Source organism: Oncorhynchus tshawytscha, linkage group LG05, assembly GCF_018296145.1.
Source record: "Oncorhynchus tshawytscha isolate Ot180627B linkage group LG05, Otsh_v2.0, whole genome shotgun sequence".
Lineage (NCBI taxonomy): Eukaryota > Metazoa > Chordata > Actinopteri > Salmoniformes > Salmonidae > Oncorhynchus > Oncorhynchus tshawytscha.
This window is the reverse complement of record NC_056433.1, coordinates 39111157-39135486: the sequence shown is the minus strand read 5'-3', so window position 1 is coordinate 39135486 and position 24330 is coordinate 39111157. Positions and strand designations below refer to the sequence as shown.

The following is a 24330-nucleotide window of genomic DNA, read 5'->3' as shown; positions in this document are numbered from 1 at the left end:
TAACCTCATTGAGCATTCTGCGCTATGGTCTTGCAGTCATCTTTGCAGAACGGCCACTCATATTGAGAGTAGCAACAGTGCTGAACTTTCTCAATTTACAGACAATTTGTTTTACCATGGACTTTTGAACACCAAGGCTTTTAGAAATACTTTTATAACCCTTTCCAGCTTTATGCAAGTCAACACATTCATTTGAGGTCTTCTGAGATATCTTTTGTTCCGGGTTTCAGGCAATGCTTCTTGTGAATAGCAAACTCAAATTGTGCGAGTGTTTTTTTATAGGGCAAGGCAGCTCCAACCAACATCTCCAATCTCATCTCACTGATTGGACTCCTAACTAATAGGACTCCTGACTCCAATGAGCTTTTGGAGAGGTCATTAGCCTTGGGGTGCACATACTTTTTCCAACCTACACTGTGAATGTTTAAATGACGTATTCAATATAGACTACAAAAATACAATAATTTGTGTGTTATTAGTTTAAGCACACTATGTGTGTCTATTGTTGTTACTTAGATGAAGATCAGATAAAATTTGATGACCAATTTATGCAGAAATCCAGGTAATTCCAAAGGGTTCACATACTTTTTCTTGCCACTGTATTTTATAATTGAGATTATTCAAAGTAGCCACCCTCTGCCTTGATGACAGCTTTGTACACTCTTGGCATTCGCTCAACCAGCTTCATGAGGTAGTCACCTGGTATGCCCTTCAATTAACAGGTGTGCCATGTTAATTTGTGGAATTTCTTTCCTTAATGAGTTTAAGCCAATCAGTTGTGTTGTGACAAGGTAGGGGTGGGTATACAGAAGATGGCCCTATTTGGTAAAAGACCAAGTCCATATTATGTCAAGAACAGCTCAAATAAGCAAAGAGAAATTACAGTCCATGAAAGTTTATTCAAGTTCAGTCGCAAAAACCATCAAGCTCTATGATGAAAGGAAGTCCCAGAGTAAACTCTGCTGTAGAGGACAAGTTTCTGCCTCAGAAATTGCAGCCCAAATGAATGCTTTACAGAGTTCAAGTAAGAGACACATCTCAACATCAACTGTTTAGAGGAGACTGCGTGAATCAGGCCTTCATGGTTAAATTGCTGCAAAGAAACCACAACTAAAGGAGACCAAAAAGAAGAAAGGACTTGCTTGGGCCAAAAAACACGGACAATGAACATTAGACGGTGGAAATCTGTCCTTTGGTCTGATGAGTCCAAATTTGAGATTTTTGGTTACAACCGCTGTGTCTTTGTGAGACGCAGAGTTGGTGAACGGATGATCTCTCAGTGGTTCCCACTATAAAGAATGTAGGAAGGGGTGTGATGGTGTGTGGGTACTTTCCTGGTGACACTGTCAGTGATTTACTTAGAATTCAAGGCATACTTAACCAGCATGGCTACCACAGAATTCTGCAGTGATACGCCATCCCATCTGGTTTGCGCTTAGTGGGACTATCATTTGTTTTTCAACAGGACAATGACCCAACACACCTCCAGGCTGTGTAAGGGCTATTTGACCAAGAAGGAGAGTGATGGAGTGCTGCATCAGATGACCTGGCCTCCACAATCACTCGAACTCAACCCAAATGAGATGATTTGGCATTTTGAAAAGCTGAGTAACAGTGGTCCAATGTTTTCTCAGAGCGAGTGCTATATTCAATGTGTTGGTAAGAACTTCGGAAGCATTTACCTCAAATTGACTTTGTTAAAATCCACAGCTACAATAAATGCAGCCCCAGGATATGTGGTTTCCAGTTTGCTTGAAGTCCAGTGAAGTTCTTTGAGGGCTTGAGAGTGAAAATCCACGGCTGTGACTATAACCGAAGAGAATTCTCTTGGGAGGAAATACGGTCGTCACTTGATTGTGAGGTATTCTAGGTCAGGTGAACAAAATGACTTGAGTTTCTGTTTGTTAACACAATCACACCATGAGTGGTTAATCATGAAACATACACCCCCACCTTTCTTCTTCCCGGAGGGGTTATTCCTGTCTGCGCGATATACTGAGAACCCTGCTGGCTGTATGGACAAAGACTGTATATCCCGAGAGAGGCAGGGCATTTTTAAAGGCTGACAAACAGACAGACATCACCATGAAGTGATGCCGCTGCGATGTTCGCAGTGTGGCCGAGAGAGAGAAAGGCTGGCACTGCTGAATCTGAGCAGGAAATGCACAGTCACCATTACACTGACAACAAATGGGTAGTATCATACACTCACATAAACAGAATACCCTACCCTCCCCTACGTATGTATTTGGACAGTGATGCTAAAATCTATACTCCAGCATTTTGGATTCAAGATCAATTGTTTCATTTGCAGTGACAGTGCAGAATGTCACCTTTTATTTGAGGTTATTTCCATTAATATCTGATTTACTATTTGAAGATATAATTTGGACAAATTTCACTTATAGTGTACCAAAGTAGTCAAAAGTGAAAGTAGTTGGTCCTATATTCCCAGCACACATTTTTTTATTTAACTAGGCAACTCATTTAAGAACAAATTCTTATTTACAATGACAGCCTACCGGGGAACAGTGGGTTAACCCCCTTGTTCAGGTGCAGAACGGCAGGTTTTTACCAGCCTTTCGGTTACTGGCCCAACGCTTTAACCACTAGGCTACCTGCCACCCCCAATGACTACATCAAGCTTGTGACTCTACAAACTCATTAGATGCATTTGTTTTGGTTGTGTTTTGGGTTGATGACTGGAGGAAATGACTTTCTAAGTGAGTAGATGAGATGTTTCTGAATGTTAGAGGCTACAACAAAGCATGCTAACCTCTCACCATTACCAATAATGGGGGAGATAAGCATTTTGATCTTTGTCCCTCTGTAACTTTCTCACCCATCATTATTCACGATTCATTCATGATTATCCATAATCATGGTAGTAGCATGTAGAAATGTTCTAACATTTTCTATTCCTAATTACAATAAAAGTGACTCCACAATACATTATTCACAATTCACTTCTTATTGGACAAAACATTATTTTTTTATTTTACCTTTATTTAACTAGGCAAGTCAGTTAAGAACAAATTCTTATTTTCAATGACGGCCTAGGAACAGTGGGTTGACTGCCTGTTCAGGGGCAGAACGACAGATTTGTACCTTGTCAGCTCAGGGATTTGAACTTGCAACCTTTCGGTTACTAGTCCAACACTCTAACCACTAGGCTACCCTGCCGAAACACAAGCAACACAAGCTGTAAATGTCTCCAACAAGTTTGTAGAATCACAAGCTTGATGTAGTCATTTGTGTGCAAGGAATATAAGACCAAATACTAAACACATTTGAATACTTTAACCCTCATCCTATCAACATATTTTACATACATGGATCACCAACTGAGGTAATTTTGACCCCAAGAAGAAACTATTGGAAAAGCAACAATCATAGCCCAATATCACCTTAATTCTTATCAAAACATCATAAGAAATATAAATAATGTTTTCTGAAATAAAAATGACAAAAACAGCCTGGTATTTTAGCAAAAGTACAGTTAATTTGCATATTCTGTAAAACTTCCAATATAAATGTGTCCCTTCAATAAAGCACAGATTTTAGTACAATCCACGTAAGTACTAAAAAAGCTGATTTACCATCATTTGATTGTAGTATCATTTGGTTTTTTAGAATTTTTAAGTAAATATCAATTCCGTATTGAACGAGTCAGTGGTACTTCCTGCTTTAGTTTTTTGCTTGTAAGCAGGAACCAGAAGGATATAATTATGGTCAGATTTGTCAAATGGAGGGCGAGGGAGAGCTTTGTATGCTTCCTCTGTGTGTGGAGTAAAGATGGTCTTGATTTTTTTCCCTCTGGTTGCACATGTGACATGCTGGTAGAAATGAGGTCCAACGGATTTAAGTTTGCCTACATTAAAGTCCCCGACCACTAGGAGCTCCGTTTCTAGATGAGAATTTTCTTGTTTGCTTATGGCCTTACAAGCTAAAAAGCTAAAAACTAAGTTGCAAACAACGCGAAAAAACTAACGAAATAGCACAGCTGGTTAGGAACCCGTAAAACCGCAGCCATCCCCTCCGGCGCCAATATCATTTGCCTATGATGTTGTATAGGTGGAGTTATGGGCCAATTTGCATATATGAACATTTATTTCTAACCATGTGGAACTGCATATTTTAGTTTCAAACCATATTTAAATGTTTATCTAATGTCACACAGTGGCCCGATTATTTATAGAAAAAGAAAACATATGTACAGTAAATGACTGTTACAGACACAGTCATTTAAATACAGTACTTTGTGAACAGAATGAATAGCTTGACATGTTCTACAACATACTGAGCTAATATCTACCCTGTCAATCATGATTGCAAGTGACACAGGAAATATATGAAAATACAATGACTCCTCTAAGAAGCACTTTTTGTCTTCCATCTGACCTTAAAACAATGTTACTCACGATTGCTAGGATGGAAGTGGTATACCGGGATGACCACGTGGCCTTTCCCAGTGTTACTAGCCACCACTTCCTCATGGTCCAGAACGGAGAGGCGGATGTGAACATCCGGTTTGGACGTCTGGAACTGGACCGTACCGGCGTGGTCCGCGGTCACCTTCACAGAATACCTGTCGTAATATACAGAGTTTATTATTGGTAGGGCCAGAGAAGGTTTTCCAGACAATGTGATCTGACCAGGAAAAACTATGCCCTCAATCAATATGTGATTAGCACAAAACACAGACAACAGGCAATTATGAATTCCCAGTGAATCATATTGATTACAATTAAATTAGGCACCTTCCAACCTAAGGACGTATGTTTTACTCTGTCGTTATTCCGATATGCTACCTGCAGATGACGTTCCTGTCATTGGGAATGTAGTAATCCCTGAATTCCTTCACAGAGAAGTTGTTGAGTGGAGCCTCTCGTGCCAGCTCAGGAAGATCACATGAGCCAATCAGACGCATCCTCCACTTGGCCCCCACGAGGGGTGTGTCAGGGGTGTGGGCCTCCGCCACAAAGGTGTATCCACGCTACAGGGAGGTGAGTATGAGGCACAAGGTTTAGTTTCTCACACACACAAAAGTACATGGCACACCCACACACATACACTGCATATACAGCACTATCATAGTGCCGCACTCACAGTGCCACATTCCTACACTGTAAAGCACAAAAACACGATTTGTTTTTTTATATACACATATACATATACGTACAGTATAACATACAGTTTGTGTTTGTGAGAGGTTGAATGTACAGTAGTTTGTTTAATGTTGAGACCTGGTTGTGTTTGTAGACGTGGGGCTCTACTCTCTGGAAGACTCTGGGTAGCTCCTCTCCCGTGTTGTTGTCTATGACGTGGAGTAGACAGGAGGAGACTGGGGAGTAGACCTTAGCCACAAGCAGCATTTCTTTAGGCACCAAGAACACCTCTCTGGAACACACGCAACACACAGCATTCACAATGACGTTTTACTACCACATTAAAAAAAACACTAACAACGGAGGATCATGGGGGTGTTAGTGAAACATTTTACGTTCATATATAACATGAGTCGGTGCTTTATCCGTGTGTTGTGTGAGTATGTGTGTGTGTCTTCTACCTGAAGACCAGTAGCCAGGAGTTGGCTAGTTCAGGCAGAGGGACAGAGTAGTCGGTGAACGTGATTCTGGTCCACTCATCCTCCTGACAGGGGTACAGTTCAGCTGTCCTCTCATCGTTACTGAAGATGTACCTGGACAATAAAGACACAACAACCATGGCTATCAGGGAAAGAGGTGCTGCATATGGGGGCTAGGTCCACTCCAATACTGCATAAACAGAAACTGTTCTTAGCGTGGAACTGAGAAAAATGGCTTTTATTTACCTTGGTTTCACAGTAACTTTATGCAGTTACTTTTAACATGACCCCCATTTTCTCCTGAACACAATACAATAGAGGCAGGATACTTGTCCACATGATTAAGCATGTATTGTGTAACTCATTTTCAACCAAATGAGCAGTTACTGCCTTTTTGCTTGGTAGGGCAAATCAGGGGCCCGATGTATGAAGCGTCTCAGAGTAGGAGTGCTGATCTAGGATCAGGTCCATGTTATCTTATTCAGTGTGATCTAAAAAGTCAAACTGATCCTAAAATCAGCAGTCCTACTCTGAGACACTTGATACATGCGGCCCTAAAATTCTGTGGGGGGAGATAACTCTCAGCCCTCTATATAAAAGTTACTATATGACAGTGTAACCTCACTTTGTCAACTTCACTCAAAAAGTCTAGAGTTGACAAAGACAGGGTTTGTCTGTGTTTGGTGAGACGAGCACCCAAGAGGTTAAAAATGAGTAAGAGTTACAAGGTGCGGAGATGGACACATGTTAGAAGTGGAGGATTTTTCTTGATTTGGACCAGGGTGACCCAGTGCCTTCAGACTGTACATTCCCTATCTGGAGCCTGTCACTGGGCTCAACAGACTGGGGGGATCACAGAGAGAGGGTCACACAAACAGAGAATGAGGGGTTAAACAGAATATGTGGCAGATACATTTGGCCAGAATTCTCTCAGATATGATACTGAACGAACAGGCATGATCAATGTGTGAAACAGGACATGTGCAAAATCTGTCTCTTATGAGCTCTCCAGAAGAATACAGTTACAATTATTAGTTACAATGATGTATTATCATTGTAATATTTCTTCATCACACCACCGTGGACATTTTATTTAAGCGCAGTATACTATGGGGAGCTTCTCTTTGGGTTACAAGGCTAAGGAGAGTGAAAACACTTCACAGCTCTGACTCTGTACTGGGGGCTTCCATTGATCAGTGAGATCTGACTTACACACAAACAGAGGCATGCGCGTACACACGCGCGCACGCGCACACACACACACACACACACACACACACACACACACACACCCCTCACCCTCAGGCGACGGATCATTCAGAAGACTCAAAGAGCCGAATGGAGCAGAGAGAGGATAAACAGCAGATGGTACCACCAGGAGACGATGGAACACAATGTGGAAAACTACTCACCTCCCCTCTACCGTGAGGCTGAGCCATGGCTATAGGACTCACTGAGGAGGATAGGGACAGACTCTGGGTACGCATGGAAAGGGGCTAAATGAATTGCCTCAATGCACCTAGCTGGCACAGTGTCGTAACAGTGTGCCAAGCCATATTGCTGTACGTACCCAACAATGCACTGTAATGAAAAATGGTAAATTATACAATCATTTTGGGTGTTATCAACAGTAAAATACTCTGAAACGTTTACTGCAGCATACCGTAAATTATGGTGCACTGTGGGAAATTGTTATGGGTGGGGAAAGAATTTCTGCATTTCGAATGGTACTTTAAATTACACGCAACAGAATACAGTACCGTGACCACTAGTGGGTGCATGGTATTGCTGTTTCTGGCTAATTAACATATTTTGAGGCGTGTCTTGTAAGAGGCTTTATTGTTGCACTCGTGAGTGAGAATGCTGCACCAATTTATCTATCTGGATATAGTGCCCCATGTCCATTTGGCAGACAGATCGTTCAAGATTGACGTCGAAGACGTCAAAAAATTATTACGAACCCGGCCACTAGGGGCAACATTACCATCATGTAAGCATGAGTAAGGGATCAGAAGGTTGCGTGTTGACACTATTTTGGGTGGGAGTTTTAACCTTATCCCAAACCTTAATGCTTACCTTAACCATTTGGAATGAGTGCCTAAACATAATGTTTTAAACCTATCCAAAACCTTAATCCATACCTTAATGGGATACTTCGAGATTTTGACAATGAGGCCCTTTATCTACATCCCCAGAGTCAGATGAACTCGTGGATACCATTTTTACGTCTCTGCGTGTAGTTTGAAGGAAGTTGCTAACTAGCGCTAGAGCAATTGCTAACCAGCATTAGTGCAATGACTGCAAGTCTATGAGTAACGCTAATGACTGCAAGTCTATGAGTAACGCTAATGACTGCAAGTCTATGAGTAACACTAATGACTGCAAGTCTATGAGTAACGCTAATGACTGCAAGTCTATGAGTAACGCTAATGACTGCAAGTCTATGAGTAACGCTAATGACTGCAAGTCTATGAGTAACGCTAATGACTGCAAGTCTATGAGTAACGCTAATGACTGCAAGTCTATGAGTAACGCTAATGACTGCAAGTCTATGAGTAACGCTAATGACTGCAAGTCTATGAGTAACGCTAAGGACTGCAAGTCTATGGGTAACGCTAATGTCTGCAAGTCTATGAGTAACGCTAAGGACTGCAAGTCTATGAGTAACGCTAATGACTGCAAGTCTATGAGTAACGCTAATGACTGCAAGTCTATGAGTAACGCTAATGTCTGCAAGTCTATGGGTAACGCTAATGACTGCAAGTCTATGGGTACTTGCAATCATTGCACTAACACTAGAAATTAGAAATTGGAGAAATGGAATGATATAGAGCAGTAGGAGCAACAAAAACACTTAGAAAAGTGATGTTTGGAGCAATTTGAAATTCTGCAGTGAGACAGTCTGTTTTGCCCTGTAGTTGCTGCCAGTTTGGATGCCTTTGTCAAGGCCTCTAGAAGTGCAAGTGATATAAAACTAATATACTGTAATGTGTAAACACTTTACCTATCAGCCAACCTGTTCGAACCAATCGCTTGTAATTACAGTAAATATTTTGAAATACAAACCTCTCCCCTCAATTCATTTAATGCCTTCACCCATTAATTCATTCCAATTATGGCAGCATACTTTATTACAGTATAATACAGTACATTTTACGGTATTGTACTGTATGTCAGTACCTGCTTCGATACCGTATTTATATCACAGAAGGTGTACTGAAATATGAAACATATTGCCACCGAGCTACCTGTAAGCTACTGTGAAATTCACAGTATCCCCTTTACAGTGTTGGGAAGAAAACACAAGTATGCAGAGTGTTGGCTAAATTAGATGTGTCATGTTTGCGTGTGCTGTGTGAGATTGGGTTTTAGTGTTGTGTGCTCAGCTGTGACTGTGTGCGATGTTGAGCTAGCTGATTAATAATTTACCTCAATAAAGACACTGCGTGTTTCTCTGCATCCGATTCCACACTAGCCCACATCTCCTGAAGTGTCTTTGAGGCACTGAGATTCTCCTTTGTGCCTAGATAATACATATAACACACACACCACGCTCAGTTAAGAAGCAGCAGACATACATAAAATATGAAAGACATTCACCTTGAAGCCAAAGACATGAACACATTGCTATAATACTTGACTTAATGGAAGGTAAAAAGATGAGGGAGAGTGCCAGATGCATTGTTTTTGTGCCGAAAGAGAAAAAAAACACATTCAAACATCAAATTCACTGTGACACTCATCTCCAACCCTGTTACACGAGCCATGTACTGGATCAATTAATAAAATATGTAATTCTTCATTCTGTATCTCCCTGGCTATGCTACTGAGGTGTGTGTGCGCCGCCGTGCAAGCTTGCACGTGTGCGTGAGAAAGTCAATGACAGGCGTTTCTCATCTTCTCCAAATCAAGAGCCATTATGGGCTGGGCTCTGGTTTGGGAGATGAAAAAGTAGTCTTGTAGAGAGATGTTTGCATTTGTGACAGACAGGGCATCCGAGGTAGTTAATGATAAAACACTGACAGAGTGGCCTGTACTGAACCTGAGACATCAGTTGTTGATGTCATTATTTGTCATGTGTTCCTAAAGTGCTTTGAGGCATGCAGTGGGTTTAAAATGTAAGGCTTGGAAAAAAAGAGACTGGAATAGTCGTCATGATAAATATGGTATCTAGGTAGAAACAAATTTGTTTCTTGAACAACCAGAGTGGTGTACCAGTGATGGAATCTGTGTGTGTCTTCCTAAATGACAAGTCTGTGAGTGTAGTGGAACAAGGAGGGGAGTTAGGCGAGTACTGGAATCTCATGTCTCATGTCTCTGCTCCAGGCCTTAGTGTTGTGTTCTGACAGGCTGGACAGGACAGAGTAACCCTCAAGCACTGGCAATAAATAGAGTCTGTTCATGTCCCTCACCTAAAAAACACCCTCCCTCCTTCTATCCCTTTATCTTTCCCTCTCTCTAGCTCTCCATCCTCCTCTCCCCCCCTCGCTGCTCTCCCTCAACTCGTAAACATGTCACAACAGAGCTGTTTTGATGTTCGAGGGGGTGCAGGTGGGTGGGTCGATGTGTGTGTGCATGAATGTGTGTGTTGTCCTGTCCCCCCCACCACCTTACCTGTCAGGGTGTATTAGTGAGAGTGGCAGACTCATCGATAAGTCTCTATTTCAGCCCAGAGTCCCAAAGATAGGGCACAGGGCTAACTCTTAGCAGAGAGAGAGCGAGAGAGAAGCGAGATAAGAGAGAGAGAGGAGAGAGAGAAGAGGAGAGAGAGAAGAGAGAGGAAAGAGAGAGAGAGAATAAGATGACACCGATGGAGAAAGTCCAACCCGACTTTGCTATTTTGTGACTTTTTCCGTGTTTATCCTTAATTTGTTTGTACAGAAAGCTCACACAATTATCACAGCCAAGTACATTTGAATTATAAATCGACAGCTACTAACTTTAACCTCAATTTCAGTGCAAGCGAAGACAAGGGAGGAGTGCTGGAGTATTTGTTGGACTAAGACGCAGAGAAAATCCAAATCGGCACTCCCCTCCATTTTAATGGCCAATGTCCAGCCACTTGAGAACAAGATGGATGAGCTCTGTTTGAGAGATTCCTACCAACTGGATGTGAAAAACTAATATTCTATGCTTTTCTGAAACTTGGCAAACAGGCGATATGGACATAATACTCAAGGGTTTCTCCATGCTTTGTCACGACCGGAAAGGGGACCAAAAGGGGGAGGTGTGCCTCTTTGAAAACAACAACTGCTGCGCTGCTTCAAGTGTGAAGGAAGTCTCAAGCTTTTGCTCCTGAACTAGAATATCTCATGGGAAATTGCAGACCTTTTAATCTGTAATGATTATTGCTGTCTACATCCTACCACAAAACGAGAATGGAACCAAGCATGCACTCAACGAGCTGTACAAGGCCATAAACAAACAAGAAAACGCTCACCCAGAGGAAGTGTTTCTATTGGCTGTTTCTAGGACTTTAACTCCTGAAATTCTGTTTATCCCACTTTTACCAAGAGGCTCTGAATCACTTTTAATTAAGGCCTTCCCTCGCCCTCCCTTCTGCAAATCAGATCATGACTCCATCCTCCTGCTTCCTGTTAACAAGCAAAAACTCAAACAGGACGTACCAGAGACGTACTCAGTACGGAAGTGGTCTGATGAAGCGGACGCTAAGCTACAAGGCTGCTTCGCTAGCACAGAGCAGAGTATGTAGACCAGAGTAGCAGAGTAGACCGAGGCAAACACTGAGCCAGACATGAGAGCCCCTGCTGTCCCGGACAACTGTGTGATCTTGCTCTCCATGGCCGATGTGAGTAAGACTTTTAAACAGGTTAAAACCTCTCTGGGATATATATGTGGCCACCTCGCCAACAGCCAGTGAAATTGCAGGGCGCCAAATTCACACAACAGAAATCTCATAATTAAAATTCCTCAAACATACAAGTATTATACACCATTTTAAAGATAAACTTCTTGTTAATCCAGCCACAGTATCTGATTTCAAAAAGGCTTTACGGCGAAAGTACACCATGTGATTATGTTAGGTCAGCGCCTAGCCACAGAAAACCATACAGCCATTTTCCAACCAAGGAGAGGTGTCACAAAAGTCAGAAATAGCATTAAAATCAATCACTTACCTTTGATGATCTTCATCTGATGGCACTCCCAGGTCTCCATGTTAGACAATAAATGTTTGTTTTGTTCGATAAAGTTCATCTTTATGTCCAAATACCTCATTTTTGTTTGCATGTTTAGTCCAGTAATCCAAATGCACAAAGTCCAGACGAAAAGTAAAAAAAGTTCCATTAAAGTTTGTAGAAACATGTCAAACAATGTATATAATCAATCTTTAGGATGTTTTTATCATAAATCTTCAATATTATTCCAACCGGACAATTCCGTTAGAAAGGGAATGAGCGTCGCACTCACGGCTACGCTAAGACTAAAGGCTTTCAGCCTGGCCACTTGTTGAAACAGCTCTTATTCTCTCCCCTTTCACAATAGAAGCCTGAAACAACTTCTAAAGACTGTTGACATCTACTGGAAGCCCTAGGAAGTGCAATCTGACCCCACAGAGACAGGATATTGGATAGGCAATCACTTTAAAAAACTACAAACCTCAGATTTCCCACATCCTCAGATTTTCCACGTTTCCCACATCTTTGCCTGCCATATGAGTTCTGTTATACTCACAGACATTATTTTAACAGTTTTAGAAACTTCAGAGTGTTCCATCCAAATCTACTAATTATATGCATATCCTAGCTTCTGGGCCTGAGTAACAGGCAGTTTACTCTGGGCACCTTATTCATCCAAGCTACTCAATACTGCCTCCCGTTCCCAAAGAAGTTAACACTCGCAAGGCCACTGTGCCAGACTGAGTATGCTCAGGCCAGCTGTCAAGTATCTTCACATACTTTCCAACATCTCATTGTCCCAGTCTGTAATCCCAACATGTTTCAAGCAGACCACCAATGTGTCTGTTCCTAAGAACTAGAAAGTAACCAGCCTAAATGACTATCGTCCCGTAGCACTCACATCTGTAACCAAGAAATGCTGTAACATCAACACCATCATCCCAGGCACCACTCCAATTTTGCTACTGTTATTTTTCAGTCTTTTTACTGTTGTTTTAATTTATTTACTTACCTATTGTTCACCTAATACCTTTTTTGCACTGTTGGTTAGAGCCTGTAAGTAAGCATTTCACTGTAAGGTTCTACACCTGTTATATTTGGCACACGTGACAAATAAACTTTGATTTGAATTCTCATACCGCCCCAACAGATCCACAGATGATGCAATTTCTATAGCACTCCACACTGCTCTCTCGCACCTGGAGAAATACCTATGTGAGAATGCTGTGCATTGACTACAGCTCAGCCTCAAAGCTCATCACCAAGCTCGGGACCCTGGGACTGAACACCTTCTTCTGCAACTGGATCCTGGACTTCCTGAAGGGCCGCCCCCAGGTGATAAGGGTAGGTAACAACATATCTGCCACGCTGACCCTCAACACTGCGGCTCCTCAGGGGTGTGTGTTTAGTCCCCTTCTGTACTCCCTGTTCACCCAAGACTGTATGGCTATGCATCACTTTAACACATTCCTCTAGTTTGCCGACTACACAGTGGTGGTAGGCCTGATCACCGACGACGATGAGACAGCCTACAGGGATGAGGTCAGAGACCTGGCAGTGCAGTGCCAGGACAACAACCTCTGCCTCAAAGTCAGCAAGACAAAGGAGCTGATCGTGGACTACAGGAAACAGAGGAGCGAGGATATCCCATCCACATTGACAAGGATATAGTGGAGCGGGTTGACAGCTTCAAGTTCCTTGACTTAATATGTTTCTCTCACACCAGCACAGTTGTGAAGGAGGCTGACAAGATTTGGAATGGCACTGAAAAAGTTATACAGCTGCACCATTGAGAGCATCTTGACTGGCTGCATCACTGTTTGGTATGGCAACTGCACCGCCCTTGATTACAAGGCGCTACAGAGGGCGGTGGAGATGACACAGTACATCACTGGAGCCGAGCTCCCTGCCATCCAGGTCCTCTATACCAGGCGGTGTTAGAGGAAGGGCCTGTAAATTGTCAAAGACCCTAGCCACCAAAGCTATAGACTGTTCACTCTGCTACGGCACGGCAAGCGGTACCGGAGCGCCAACCTGGGGCCAAAAGACACCTAAACAACTTCATACCCCCAAGCCATATGATTACTGAACAGTTCATCAAATAGCTACCCAGACTATTAACTTTACCCTCTTTTCCACTGTCTCTCTTACACTGACTCTATGCACATTTATTTGACTCACACACACACACACTCACTTACACTGACACTCCAACACACACACACTACATATACGCTCACACACACACAAAACACACACACATATTGACGTCACACACACACACTTTCACACTCTCAACAGAAGCTGCTGCTAGTCTGTTTATTATCTATACTGATTGCTATGTCAGTTTTACCCCTACCTACATGTACATATTACCTCAGATTCCTCGTACCCCCCAGCACACTGACTCGGCACCGGTACTCCTTGTATATAGACTAGTTATTGGTATTTATTGTTACTATTTTTATTGGCTAATTTTCTTAATTTCTAACTCTACATTGTTGAGAAAGGGCTCATAAGAAAGCACTTCACGGTAAAGTCAACTCCTGTTATATTCGGTGCATGTGACAAATAATGTTTTTGTTTTTTTGACAGATACGGAGAAACAGAGAAAAATAAAATAAGAGAGGAACGGAGAGAGAGGGAGAAAGGCAATGCCAGCCTGAGCCCTGTGGCAGTGTAGGAGTGGGCAGGGCTGCCAGGAGAGGAGGGAGGGGTGATCGGCCAGAAGCAGAGGGAGTGAGCTGGAACAGCCAGAGAGACCTTTACACCGCAGATACGGCGAAGGCGAAACAGAAAAAGAGAGAGGGGGAGAGAGCAATGAGGGTAGAGATGTTTATCTGGCAAAGATACAAACTGCCAGATCAACATCGCTCTTACAAACAATCACATGCCAGGCTATAATAATAAACAGGCTAAACGACTACCGCCCCGTAGCACTCACATCCGTCATCATGAAGTGCTTTGAGAGACTAGTCAAGGACCATATCACCTCCACCCTACCTGACACCCTTGACCCACTCCAATTTGCTTACCGCCCAAATAGGTCCACAGACGATGCAATCTCAACCACACTGCACACTGCCCTAACCCATCTGGACAAGAGGAATACCTATGTGAGAATGCTGTTCATCGACTACAGCTCGGCATTCAACACCATAGTACCCTCCAAGCTCGTCATCAAGCTCGAGACCCTGGGTCTCGACCCCCGCCCTGTGCAACTGGGTACTGGACTTCCTGACGGGCCGCCCCAGGTGGTGAGGGTAGGCAACAACATCTCCTCCCCGCTGATTCTCAACACTGGGGCCCCACAAGGGTGCGTTCTGAGCCCTCTCCTGTACTCCCTGTTCACCCACGACTGCGTGGCCATGCACGCCTCCAACTCAATCATCAAGTTTGCGGACGACACAACAGTGGTAGGCTTGATTACCAACAACGACGAGACGGCCTATAGGGAGGAGGTGAGGGCCCTCGGAGTGTGGTGTCAGGAAAATAACCTCACACTCAACGTCAACAAAACTAAGGAGATGATTGTGGACTTCAGGAAACAGCAGAGGGAACACCCCCATCCACATCGATGGAACAGTAGTGGAGAGGGTAGCAAGTTTTAAGTTCCTCGGCATACACATCACAGACAAACCTGAACTGGTCCACTCACACAGACAGCATCGTGAGGAAGGCGCAGCAGCGCCTCTTCAACCTCAGGAGGCTGAAGAAATTCGGCTTGTCACCAAAAGCACTCACAAACTTCTACAGATGCACAATCGAGAGCATCCTGGCGGGCTGTATCACCGCCTGGTACGGCAACTGCACCGCCCTCAACCGTAAGGCTCTCCAGAGGGTAGTGAGGTCTGCACAACGCATCACCGGGGGCAAACTACCTGCCCTCCAGGACACCTACACCACCCGATGCTACAGGAAGGCCATAAAGATCATCAAGGACATCAACCACCCGAGCCACTGCCTGTTCACCCCGCTGTCATCCAGAAGGCGAGGTCAGTACAGGTGCATCAAAGCTGGGACCGAGAGACTGAAAAACAGCTTCTATCTCAAGGCCATCAGACTGTTAAACAGCCACCACTAACATTGAGTGGCTACTGCCAACCCACTGTCAATGACACTGACTCTACTCCAGCCACTTTAATCATGGGAATTGATGGGAAATGATGTAAATATATCACTAGCCACTTTAAACAATGCTACCTTATATAATGTTACTTACCCTACATTATTCATCTCATATGCATACGTTGATACTGTACTCTATATCATCGACTGCATCCTTATGTAATACATGTATCACTAGCCACTTTAACTATGCCACTTGGTTTACATACTTATCTCATATGTATATACTGTACTCGATATCATCTACTGTATCTTGCCTATGCTGCTCTGTACCATCACTCATTCATATATCCTTATGTACATATTCTTTATCCCCTTACACTGTGTATAAGACAGTAGTTTTTTTTGGAATTGTTAGTTAGATTACTTGTTCGTTATTACTGCATTGTCGGAACTAGAAGCACAAGCATTTCGCTACACTCGCATTAACATCTGCTAACCATGTGTATGTGACAAATAAAATTTGATTTGATTTGATTTGATGCCTTTATTTAATCTTTCAGTCATTAGACAAGCAACAGTCAAACTGTTACAAACCAATTAAAAGGTCTGGATAACATCCCTCTCTTTCTAAATGAGAATCCATTCTTCCTCTCTTCAACTCAATGAGCAGATCTATCTATAGCAAAGAATGTATCTAATTGTGCTCTGATTGTACCTTGTAAAATTGTCCCTGAGGTCATTGGAAAATTTAATTGAATAACATTGAGAAGTTTGATTGTGAGTGTGAGGCCGTATTAACCCATTTTTACCTGGTTTAGCAACATTGAGGGTGAGGACAGTATTAACCCATTATTACCTGGTTTAGCAACATTGAGGGTGAGGACAGTATTAACCCATTATTACCTGGTTTAGCAACATTGAGGGTGAGGACAGTATTAACCCATTATTACCTGGTTTAGCAACATTGAGGGTGAGGACAGTATTAACCCATTATTACCTGGTTTAGCAACATTGAGGGTGAGGACAGTATTAACCCATTATTACCTGGTTTAGCAACATTGAGGGTGAGGACGGTATTAACGGTATTATTTGACCATGCTGGTCATTTATGAACATTTTAACATCTTGGCCATGTTCTGTTATAATCTCTACCCGGCACAGCCAGAAGAGGCCACCCCTCATAGCCTGGTTCCTCTCTAGGTTTCTTCCTAGGTTTTGGCCTTTTCTAGAGTTTTTCCTAGCCACCGTGCTTCTACACCTGCATTGCTTGCTGTTTGGGGTTTTAGGCTGGGTTTCTGTACAGCACTTTGTGACATCAGCTGATGTAAGAAGGGCTATATAAATAAATGTTATTTGATTTTGATGAGGACAGATTTAACCCATTATTACCTGGTTTAGTAGCATTGAGGATGAGGACAGCATTAACCCATTATTACCTGGTTTAGTAGCATTGAGGATGAGGACAACATTAACCCATTATTACCTGGTTCAGTAGCATTGAGGATGAGGACAGCATTAAACCATTATTACCTGGTTTAGTAGCGTTCAAGATGAGGACAGCATTAACCCATTATTACCTGGTTTAGTAGCATTGAGGAGTAGGACAGCATTAACCCATTATTACCTGGTTTAGTAGCATTGAGGATGAGGATAGCATTAACCCATTATTACCTGGTTTAGTAGCGTTCAAGATGAGGACAGCATTAACCCATTATTACTTGGTTTACTAGCATTGAGGATGAGGACAGCATTAACCCATTATTACCTGGTTTAGTAGCATTGAGGATGAGGACAGCATTAACCCATTATTACCTGGTTTAGTAGCATTGAGGAGTAGGACAGCATTAACCCATTATTACCTGTTTTAGTAGCATTGAGGATGAGGACAGCATTAACCCATTATTACCTGGTTTAGTAGCATTCAAGATGAGGACAGCATTAACCCATTATTACCTGGTTTACTAGCATTGAGGATGAGGATAGCATTAACCCATTATTACCTGGTTTAGTAGCATTGAGGAGTAGGACAGCATTAACCCATTATTACCTGTTTTAGTAGCATTGAGGATGAGGACAGCATTAACCCATTATTACCTGGTTTAGTAGCATTCAAGATGAGGACAGCATTAACCCATTATTACCTGGTTTACTAGCATTGAGGATGAGGATAGCATTAACCCATTATTACCTGGTTTACTAGCGTTGAGGATGAGGACACCATTAACCCATTATTACCTGGTTTAGTAGAATTGAGGATCTCGCGGACTAGATGTCCCTTGAAGCCGGCCTGGAGGATCCTGACTGCCTGGATTTCCTGCTCGGTGGGCTTCCTGCTGCCCCAACCCTCTGGTGCCTCACAATCTGTACAACACACAATGATACACGCAATAGTTACACATACACTTACATTCTTGCAGAGAAAAAAAACACTCCACACACACCTGAACCTGTGAGGGACGGTCCCCTTGTCTCGCTGGTGGAGAGCGAGGGGTCGTTGGTAAGGGCCTGGACAGCAAACAGCTCCTCTGCTGACAGCTTCCTGTCCAGAGCAATGCAGATCATGTGATACACTGCTTCATTAAACACCTGCACAGACAGGAGTGGGGAGGTCAGTGCGTGCACCAAGAGAGAGAGAGAGAGAGAGAGAGTGTGCATGTGTGTGTGCGTGGTTGTGTGTAGGGCCGGCTTACTGACCGAACACTCAGGGCACATTCCCTCAGGGTCCCTGACCCCAGAGAGCATATGAAGTTTCAAGTTCTCTTTCGTATCGTCCGAGATTCCTAAATATTGGAAAACTGCCGCCGTCATCCCCCTCTTCAAAGGGGGTGACACTCGAGACCCAAACTATTACAGACCTATATCCATCCTGCCCTAACTTTGAAAGCCAAGGTAACAAACAGATCACTGACCATTTTGAATCCCACCGTATCTTCTCCGCTGTGCAATCTGGTTACAGAGTTGGTCACGGGTGCACCTCAGCCACGCTCAAGGTCCTAAACGATATCATAACCACCATCAATAAAAGACAGTACTGTGCAGCCGTCTTCATCGACCTGGTCAAAGCTTTCAACTCCGTCAATCACTGTATTCTTATCGGCAGACTCAACAGCCTTGGTTTCTCAAATGACTGCCTCGCCTGGTTTACCAACTACTTCTCAGATAGAGTTCAGTGTGTCAAATCGAAGGGCCTGTTGTCCGGACCTCTGGCAGTCTCTAGGGTTAAATTATCGGGCAGACTCTTTTCTCTGTATATATCAACGATGTCGCTCTTGCTGCTGGTGATTTCTTGATCCACCTCTATGCAGACGACGTCATTCTCTATACATCTGGCCCTTCTTTGGACACTGTGTTAACAAACCTCCAAACGAGCTTCAATGCAATACAACACTCCTTCCGTGACCTCCAACTGCTCTTAAATTCTAGTAAAACGAAATGCATGCTCTTCAACCAATCGCTGCCCGCTCCCGCCCATACGACTAGCATCACTACTCTGGACGGTTCTGACCTAGAATATATGGACAACTACAAATACCTAGGTGTCTGGTGAGGATGTAAACTCTCCTTCTAGACTCACATCAAGCATCTCCAATCCAAAATTAAACCTAGAATCGGCTTCCTATTTCGCAAACAAAGCCTCCTTCACTCACGCTGCCAAACATACCCTCATAAAACTGACTATCCTACCGATCCTCGACTTTGGCGATGTCATTTACAAAAAAGCCTCCAACACTCCATTCAGCAACTTGGATGCAGTCTATCACAGTGCCATCCGTTTTGTCACCAAAGCCCCATATACTACCCACCACTGTGACCTGTATGCTCTTGTCGGCTGGCCCTCGCTACACATATTCGTCGCCAGACCTACTGGCTCCAGGTCATCTATAAGTCTTTGCTAGGTAAAGCTCTGCCTTATCTCAGCTCACTGGTCACCATAACAACACCCACCCGTAGCACGCGCTCCAGCAGGTACATCTCACTGATCATCCCCAGAGCCAACACCTCCTTTGGCCGCCTCTCCTTCCAGTTCTCTGCTGCCAATGACTGGAACAAATTGCAAAAATCGCTGAAGTTGGAGACTTACATCTCCCTCACTAACTTTAGGCATCAGCTATCTGAGCAGCTTACTGATCGCTGCAGCTGTACACAGCCCATCTGTATATATCCCATCCAACTACCTACCTCATCCCCATATTGTTTTTATTGACTTTTTTTTGCACTTTTGCACACCAGTATTTCTATTTCAACATCATCATCTGCACATCTATCACTCCAGTGTTAATTTGCTAAATTGTAATTACTTCATTACTATGGCCTATTTATTGCCTTACCTCCTTACGCCATTTGCACACACTGTATATAGACTTTTTCTATTGTGTTACTGACTATACATTTGTTTATTCCATGTGTAACTCTGTGTTGTTGTTTGTGTCGCACTGCTTTGCTTTATCTTGGCTAGGTCGCAGTTACCTACCTGGTTTAAATAAAGGTGAAATAAAATGTAAAAAAATAAAAAAGTTATATTGGTCGTATTTTCAGGATACAGATGGTATACACCTTCCAATGAAATACTTACTCGTAGGTTTCTTCTCAGATAATAATACGAACAAAGTCAATGGCTCAATATATTGTGTGTCTGTGTGGGTAAGGTGCGGAAAATCAGAGCAGGTGGTCAGTCCAGTTCAAGTGTTCAGCAGTCTGATGGCTTGTAGATAGAAACAATTTCTGAGCCTGTTGGTGTCAGACATCATGCTCCGATATCGTCTGACCGACCGTAACAGAGTGAACAGCTCATGCCTGGGTTATGTGGGGTCCTTGATGATGCTGCAGGCACCGTTTCGAGTAGATGACCTGGATGGGTGGGAGCACAGTCCCAGTGATGTACTGGGCCATCTTCACCATCCGCTGGAGGGCTTTGCGGTTGTGGACGGAGCAATTCCCGTAACAGGATGTGATGTAACTGGTTAGGACTCTCTTGATGGTGTAGTGGTAGTATTTGGAGAGGACCTGGGGCGGTATGCAGAATTGTTTCACCCGTCTTAGGAAGTATAGACACTCTTGTGCCCTCGTCAAGAGTGGTGGTGTTGTTGTTTTTGTTGGACGAGGAGGAACTTAAAACTGCTGACTCGCTCTACTGCAGTCCCGTTGATGTGGATCGGGGCATGTTAACTCCTCTGCTTCCTGAAGTCAACAATCAACTCCTTTGTTTTGGTGATGTTGAGGAAGAGGTTGTTATCCTGGCACAATGCAAGTTCACTTACCTCCCCCCTATAGGCTGACTTGTTGTTTTTGGTTATCAGGCCTACAACCGTGGTGTTGCCAGGAAAGCAATGGCAAAATGTGTTGAATAGCTTTAACATTAACTTTAAAATAGAAAATGTCTCTCTCATGATAAAATGTGTAGAAAAGCATTATAAAACTGCACATTTTCTCTGCCCCATGGCAAAATCTGTAAAAACTGCAGGAAGTTAGCTATTTACCTAAAACCCCCTTTGGAGGCAGGTGCCCAGGGCCCCAAATGTGGTAGTCCAGCCCTGTATGTGTGTGTGTGTGTGTGTGTGTGTGCTTGTATACAGTGCGTGTGTGTGTGTGTCCAGTGTTAGTGTCGGTGTGTGTGTGTGTGTGTGTGTGTCCAGTGTCAGTGTGTGTGTGGTCCAGTGTTAGTGTCGAGTGTGTCTAGTGTTAGTGTCGAGTGTGTCAGTGTGTGTCCAGTGTGTGTGTGTGTCCTACCCTCTGGTGGTCTCGGAGCCCTCCGACAGTGCTGAGCTGAGCGGGACAGTGGGCGTCCCCCAGAGCCCTGGTGGCTGCTGGGAGCTCCAGCTCATCTGAGAAGGAGCTGACCACTCTGCCCAGTGGCCTCAGAATAGACAGGGCCTGCTCACAAAAACGCACACTCTCCTGGAGGTGGGGAGGAGAGGAGAAGAGGGGGTGGGGGTAAGGACACGTGAGGTGAAAGTGAACCGTCAGAGAAAATGCTCCTTGGTTCTGTCCATTCCGTCTGCTTATTCACCATGGAGAAAAGAGTTATCAAACACACTTCTTGTGCAAATACTGCCTGACTAGTCATTTTCCAGCTGCTTGAGTCTGCATATGGCATGAATAAGCCAACATGTTCACAGTCTTGGCTTTATAAGAGAAAGTCCCTGTAGCCTGAGCAGCCACAGTACACTGCCTGCCTCTCCTCCCCTCTTCTCCTCACCTGCTCCTCCAGCTGTTGGTGTATTGTGACCAGCATCAGCTTTCCGTGATAGACACAGACAGACAGAGACAGACAGAGACAGAGAGAGACAGAGAGAGACAGAGAGAGACAGAGAGAGACAGAGAGAGACAGAGAGAGACAGAGAGAGACAGAGAGAGACCTCTGACCCACTGTGGCCTGAGTGCAGAAGGGATATTATCCTTAACATCAGACGCGTATCCGAGAGTGAGAGGAGAGGTAATAAGAGGAGGATGAGGAGGTATCCCCAAGCCTGAATGGGCATATAAACAGAAGGTGAGGAGAAACCAAGCAGCTATTACGGAATGGCTGTCTGCTGGCGTTTCCATGGTGATGGTGGTGTCCTCTAACTTACCTTGTCAAGGTGAGGCATGACGGTCTCCTCGTCTCCGAAAACGAAGGGTGCCATGCTGTACAGGTGGACGTGGTAGCCCAGAGGCGCCCTCGTGTGGATGCACAGGACATGACGCCTAGGGCAGGGGAGGAGAGGGGGTGAGGGTGAGAGTAGAGAATAGAGGGATAGAGAGGGGGTGAGTGAGAGGAAAGAGAGAGGGATCAGATTATCCCTAAAATTATGTGAAACCAACCCCTCACCAAATAACAAACCATGAAACTGGATTGATAAAAACCCAATGATAGTGCCAGTCCGCTTAGAGCTACTGCACCAAGGCCTAGTCAGCTCTACAGACTCATTTCCATATACAGTAGGTTAATACTCCCTTCCCCTCAGACCAAATTACAAAGCCATGTCTCTGTCCAGCAGTAATGTCTTCCTGGCTGCCTGGGTCAAGTGTGGTCCACTCATAGAGCAGACGTGCTAATGCACCGTGAGCCCACAGCAGCTCACAGCCCTGCTAGAACACTGCCAGCCTGACAGACTCCTCCATCCCATAAGCATGGCATAATACAGCCATCACAGCCAAACATAATCAATGACAACAGACCTGATTGGTGTTGGGTTCAAGAGAATAGAATAATGGATAGAGGGAGGAGAGGGAAGTGGTTGAGAGAAAATGAAGTGAGAGAAATATAAAAGAGGGAGAGATACTGTAAATTGATTGCATGTGTGAAACAGAGACCGAGGGACAGATTGAGAGATAGAAAAGGATTGAAAAGAGAGAGCGCAAAGAAGAGTGAGGTTGAGATTGAGTTCATTATCATTTGGCGGAAACAGCCCCCCCCCCACTTCAAACACTCAGGGACGAGTGGTGCGCTAAGTGTTACGTTTACACCACGGCACAGTGGTAATTGTAGCTCCGCGTCCCTCCGCCTGACCCCAGAAACTAGGCCCCCTGCTTCTAGGCCAACCAGAAGCCATTAATAGAGACTAGGGCAAGTTTTTTTCTCAGAGCGTCAGATCTAACTGTAAAAGATATATCGATGGTGTGAGGTTTCAGCTGTAGCTTTGAAAATCAGCAGTGAAGTTAATAGTGTAAAGGTTACGTTGGGTTATTTTCATCAATAAAACCATGTAAAATATTGGTCTCATAAGGGCAAAAGTTCAACATCCAAACATCAAGAGGGTGTGCTGAGGCTTTTATGCACCCTGATGATGGCCAACTTTGGAACATGGGCACCATGGTACTGCTTCAGAGTGTCATGAAATGTCTGGTGCCAACAACAGCTTGTATATGTATGGCTGGTGGTGAGGGTGGTCAGGCCAGGTTGAGCCAGGTCTTACCCAGGGGGGAGGACCAGCAGGGCAGCCTTGCAGGAAGTGGTCTGGATGTGGAGGACAGGGAGCTGACGCAGCAGACTCTTCCAGGAGTAGGGCTCTGCTATGAGAACTCCAGACCTGCCCACAGGACTCTCCTTCTCTACAAGAAGACAGAAGATATAAACAGATGGCCGAACACAAAGGCACACAAGTGCTGTTGATGGGTTATAATGGTACACTACATGACCAAAATTATGTGGACACCTGCTTGTCGAACATCTCATTCCAAAATCATGGGCATTAAAATGTAGTTGCCCCCCCCTTTGCTGCTATAACAGCCTCCACTCTTCTGGGAAGGCTTTCCACTACCCATTGGAACATTGCTGCGGGGACTTCCTTCCACAAGAGCATTAGGGAGGTCGGGCACCGATGTTGGGCCTGTCTCGCAGTCGGCGTTCCAATTCATCCCAAAGGTGTTTGATGGGGTTGAGGTCAGGGCTCTGTGAAGGCCAGTCAAGTTCTTTCTCTCCGATCTCGAAAAGCCATTTCTTTGTGCACAGGGGCATTCTCATGCTGAAACAGGAAAGGGCATTCCCCACACTGTTGCCACAAAGTTAGAAGCACAAAAATCGTCTAGATTTCCCTTCACTGCAACAACGGGGCC

The 24330-nt window shown here is 44.1% G+C and overlaps 1 protein-coding gene across 1 annotated transcript in view; it reads right to left on the bottom strand.

Annotated features, from left to right (window-relative positions):
• adgb (androglobin) overlaps positions 1-24330 on the bottom strand; it is a 108753-nt gene that overhangs the window by 24740 nt on the left and 59683 nt on the right. Inside the window, exons 19-28 of the mRNA XM_024400322.2 lie at positions 23691-23826; positions 22365-22479; positions 21523-21690; positions 18237-18381; positions 18031-18156; positions 9017-9110; positions 5570-5701; positions 5247-5400; positions 4812-4996; positions 4422-4588 (exon numbers count right to left, since the gene is read on the bottom strand). Coding sequence (XP_024256090.1) covers positions 4422-4588; positions 4812-4996; positions 5247-5400; positions 5570-5701; positions 9017-9110; positions 18031-18156; positions 18237-18381; positions 21523-21690; positions 22365-22479; positions 23691-23826 — 1422 coding nt within the window. The remainder of the gene's footprint in view (positions 1-4421; positions 4589-4811; positions 4997-5246; positions 5401-5569; positions 5702-9016; positions 9111-18030; positions 18157-18236; positions 18382-21522; positions 21691-22364; positions 22480-23690; positions 23827-24330) is intronic.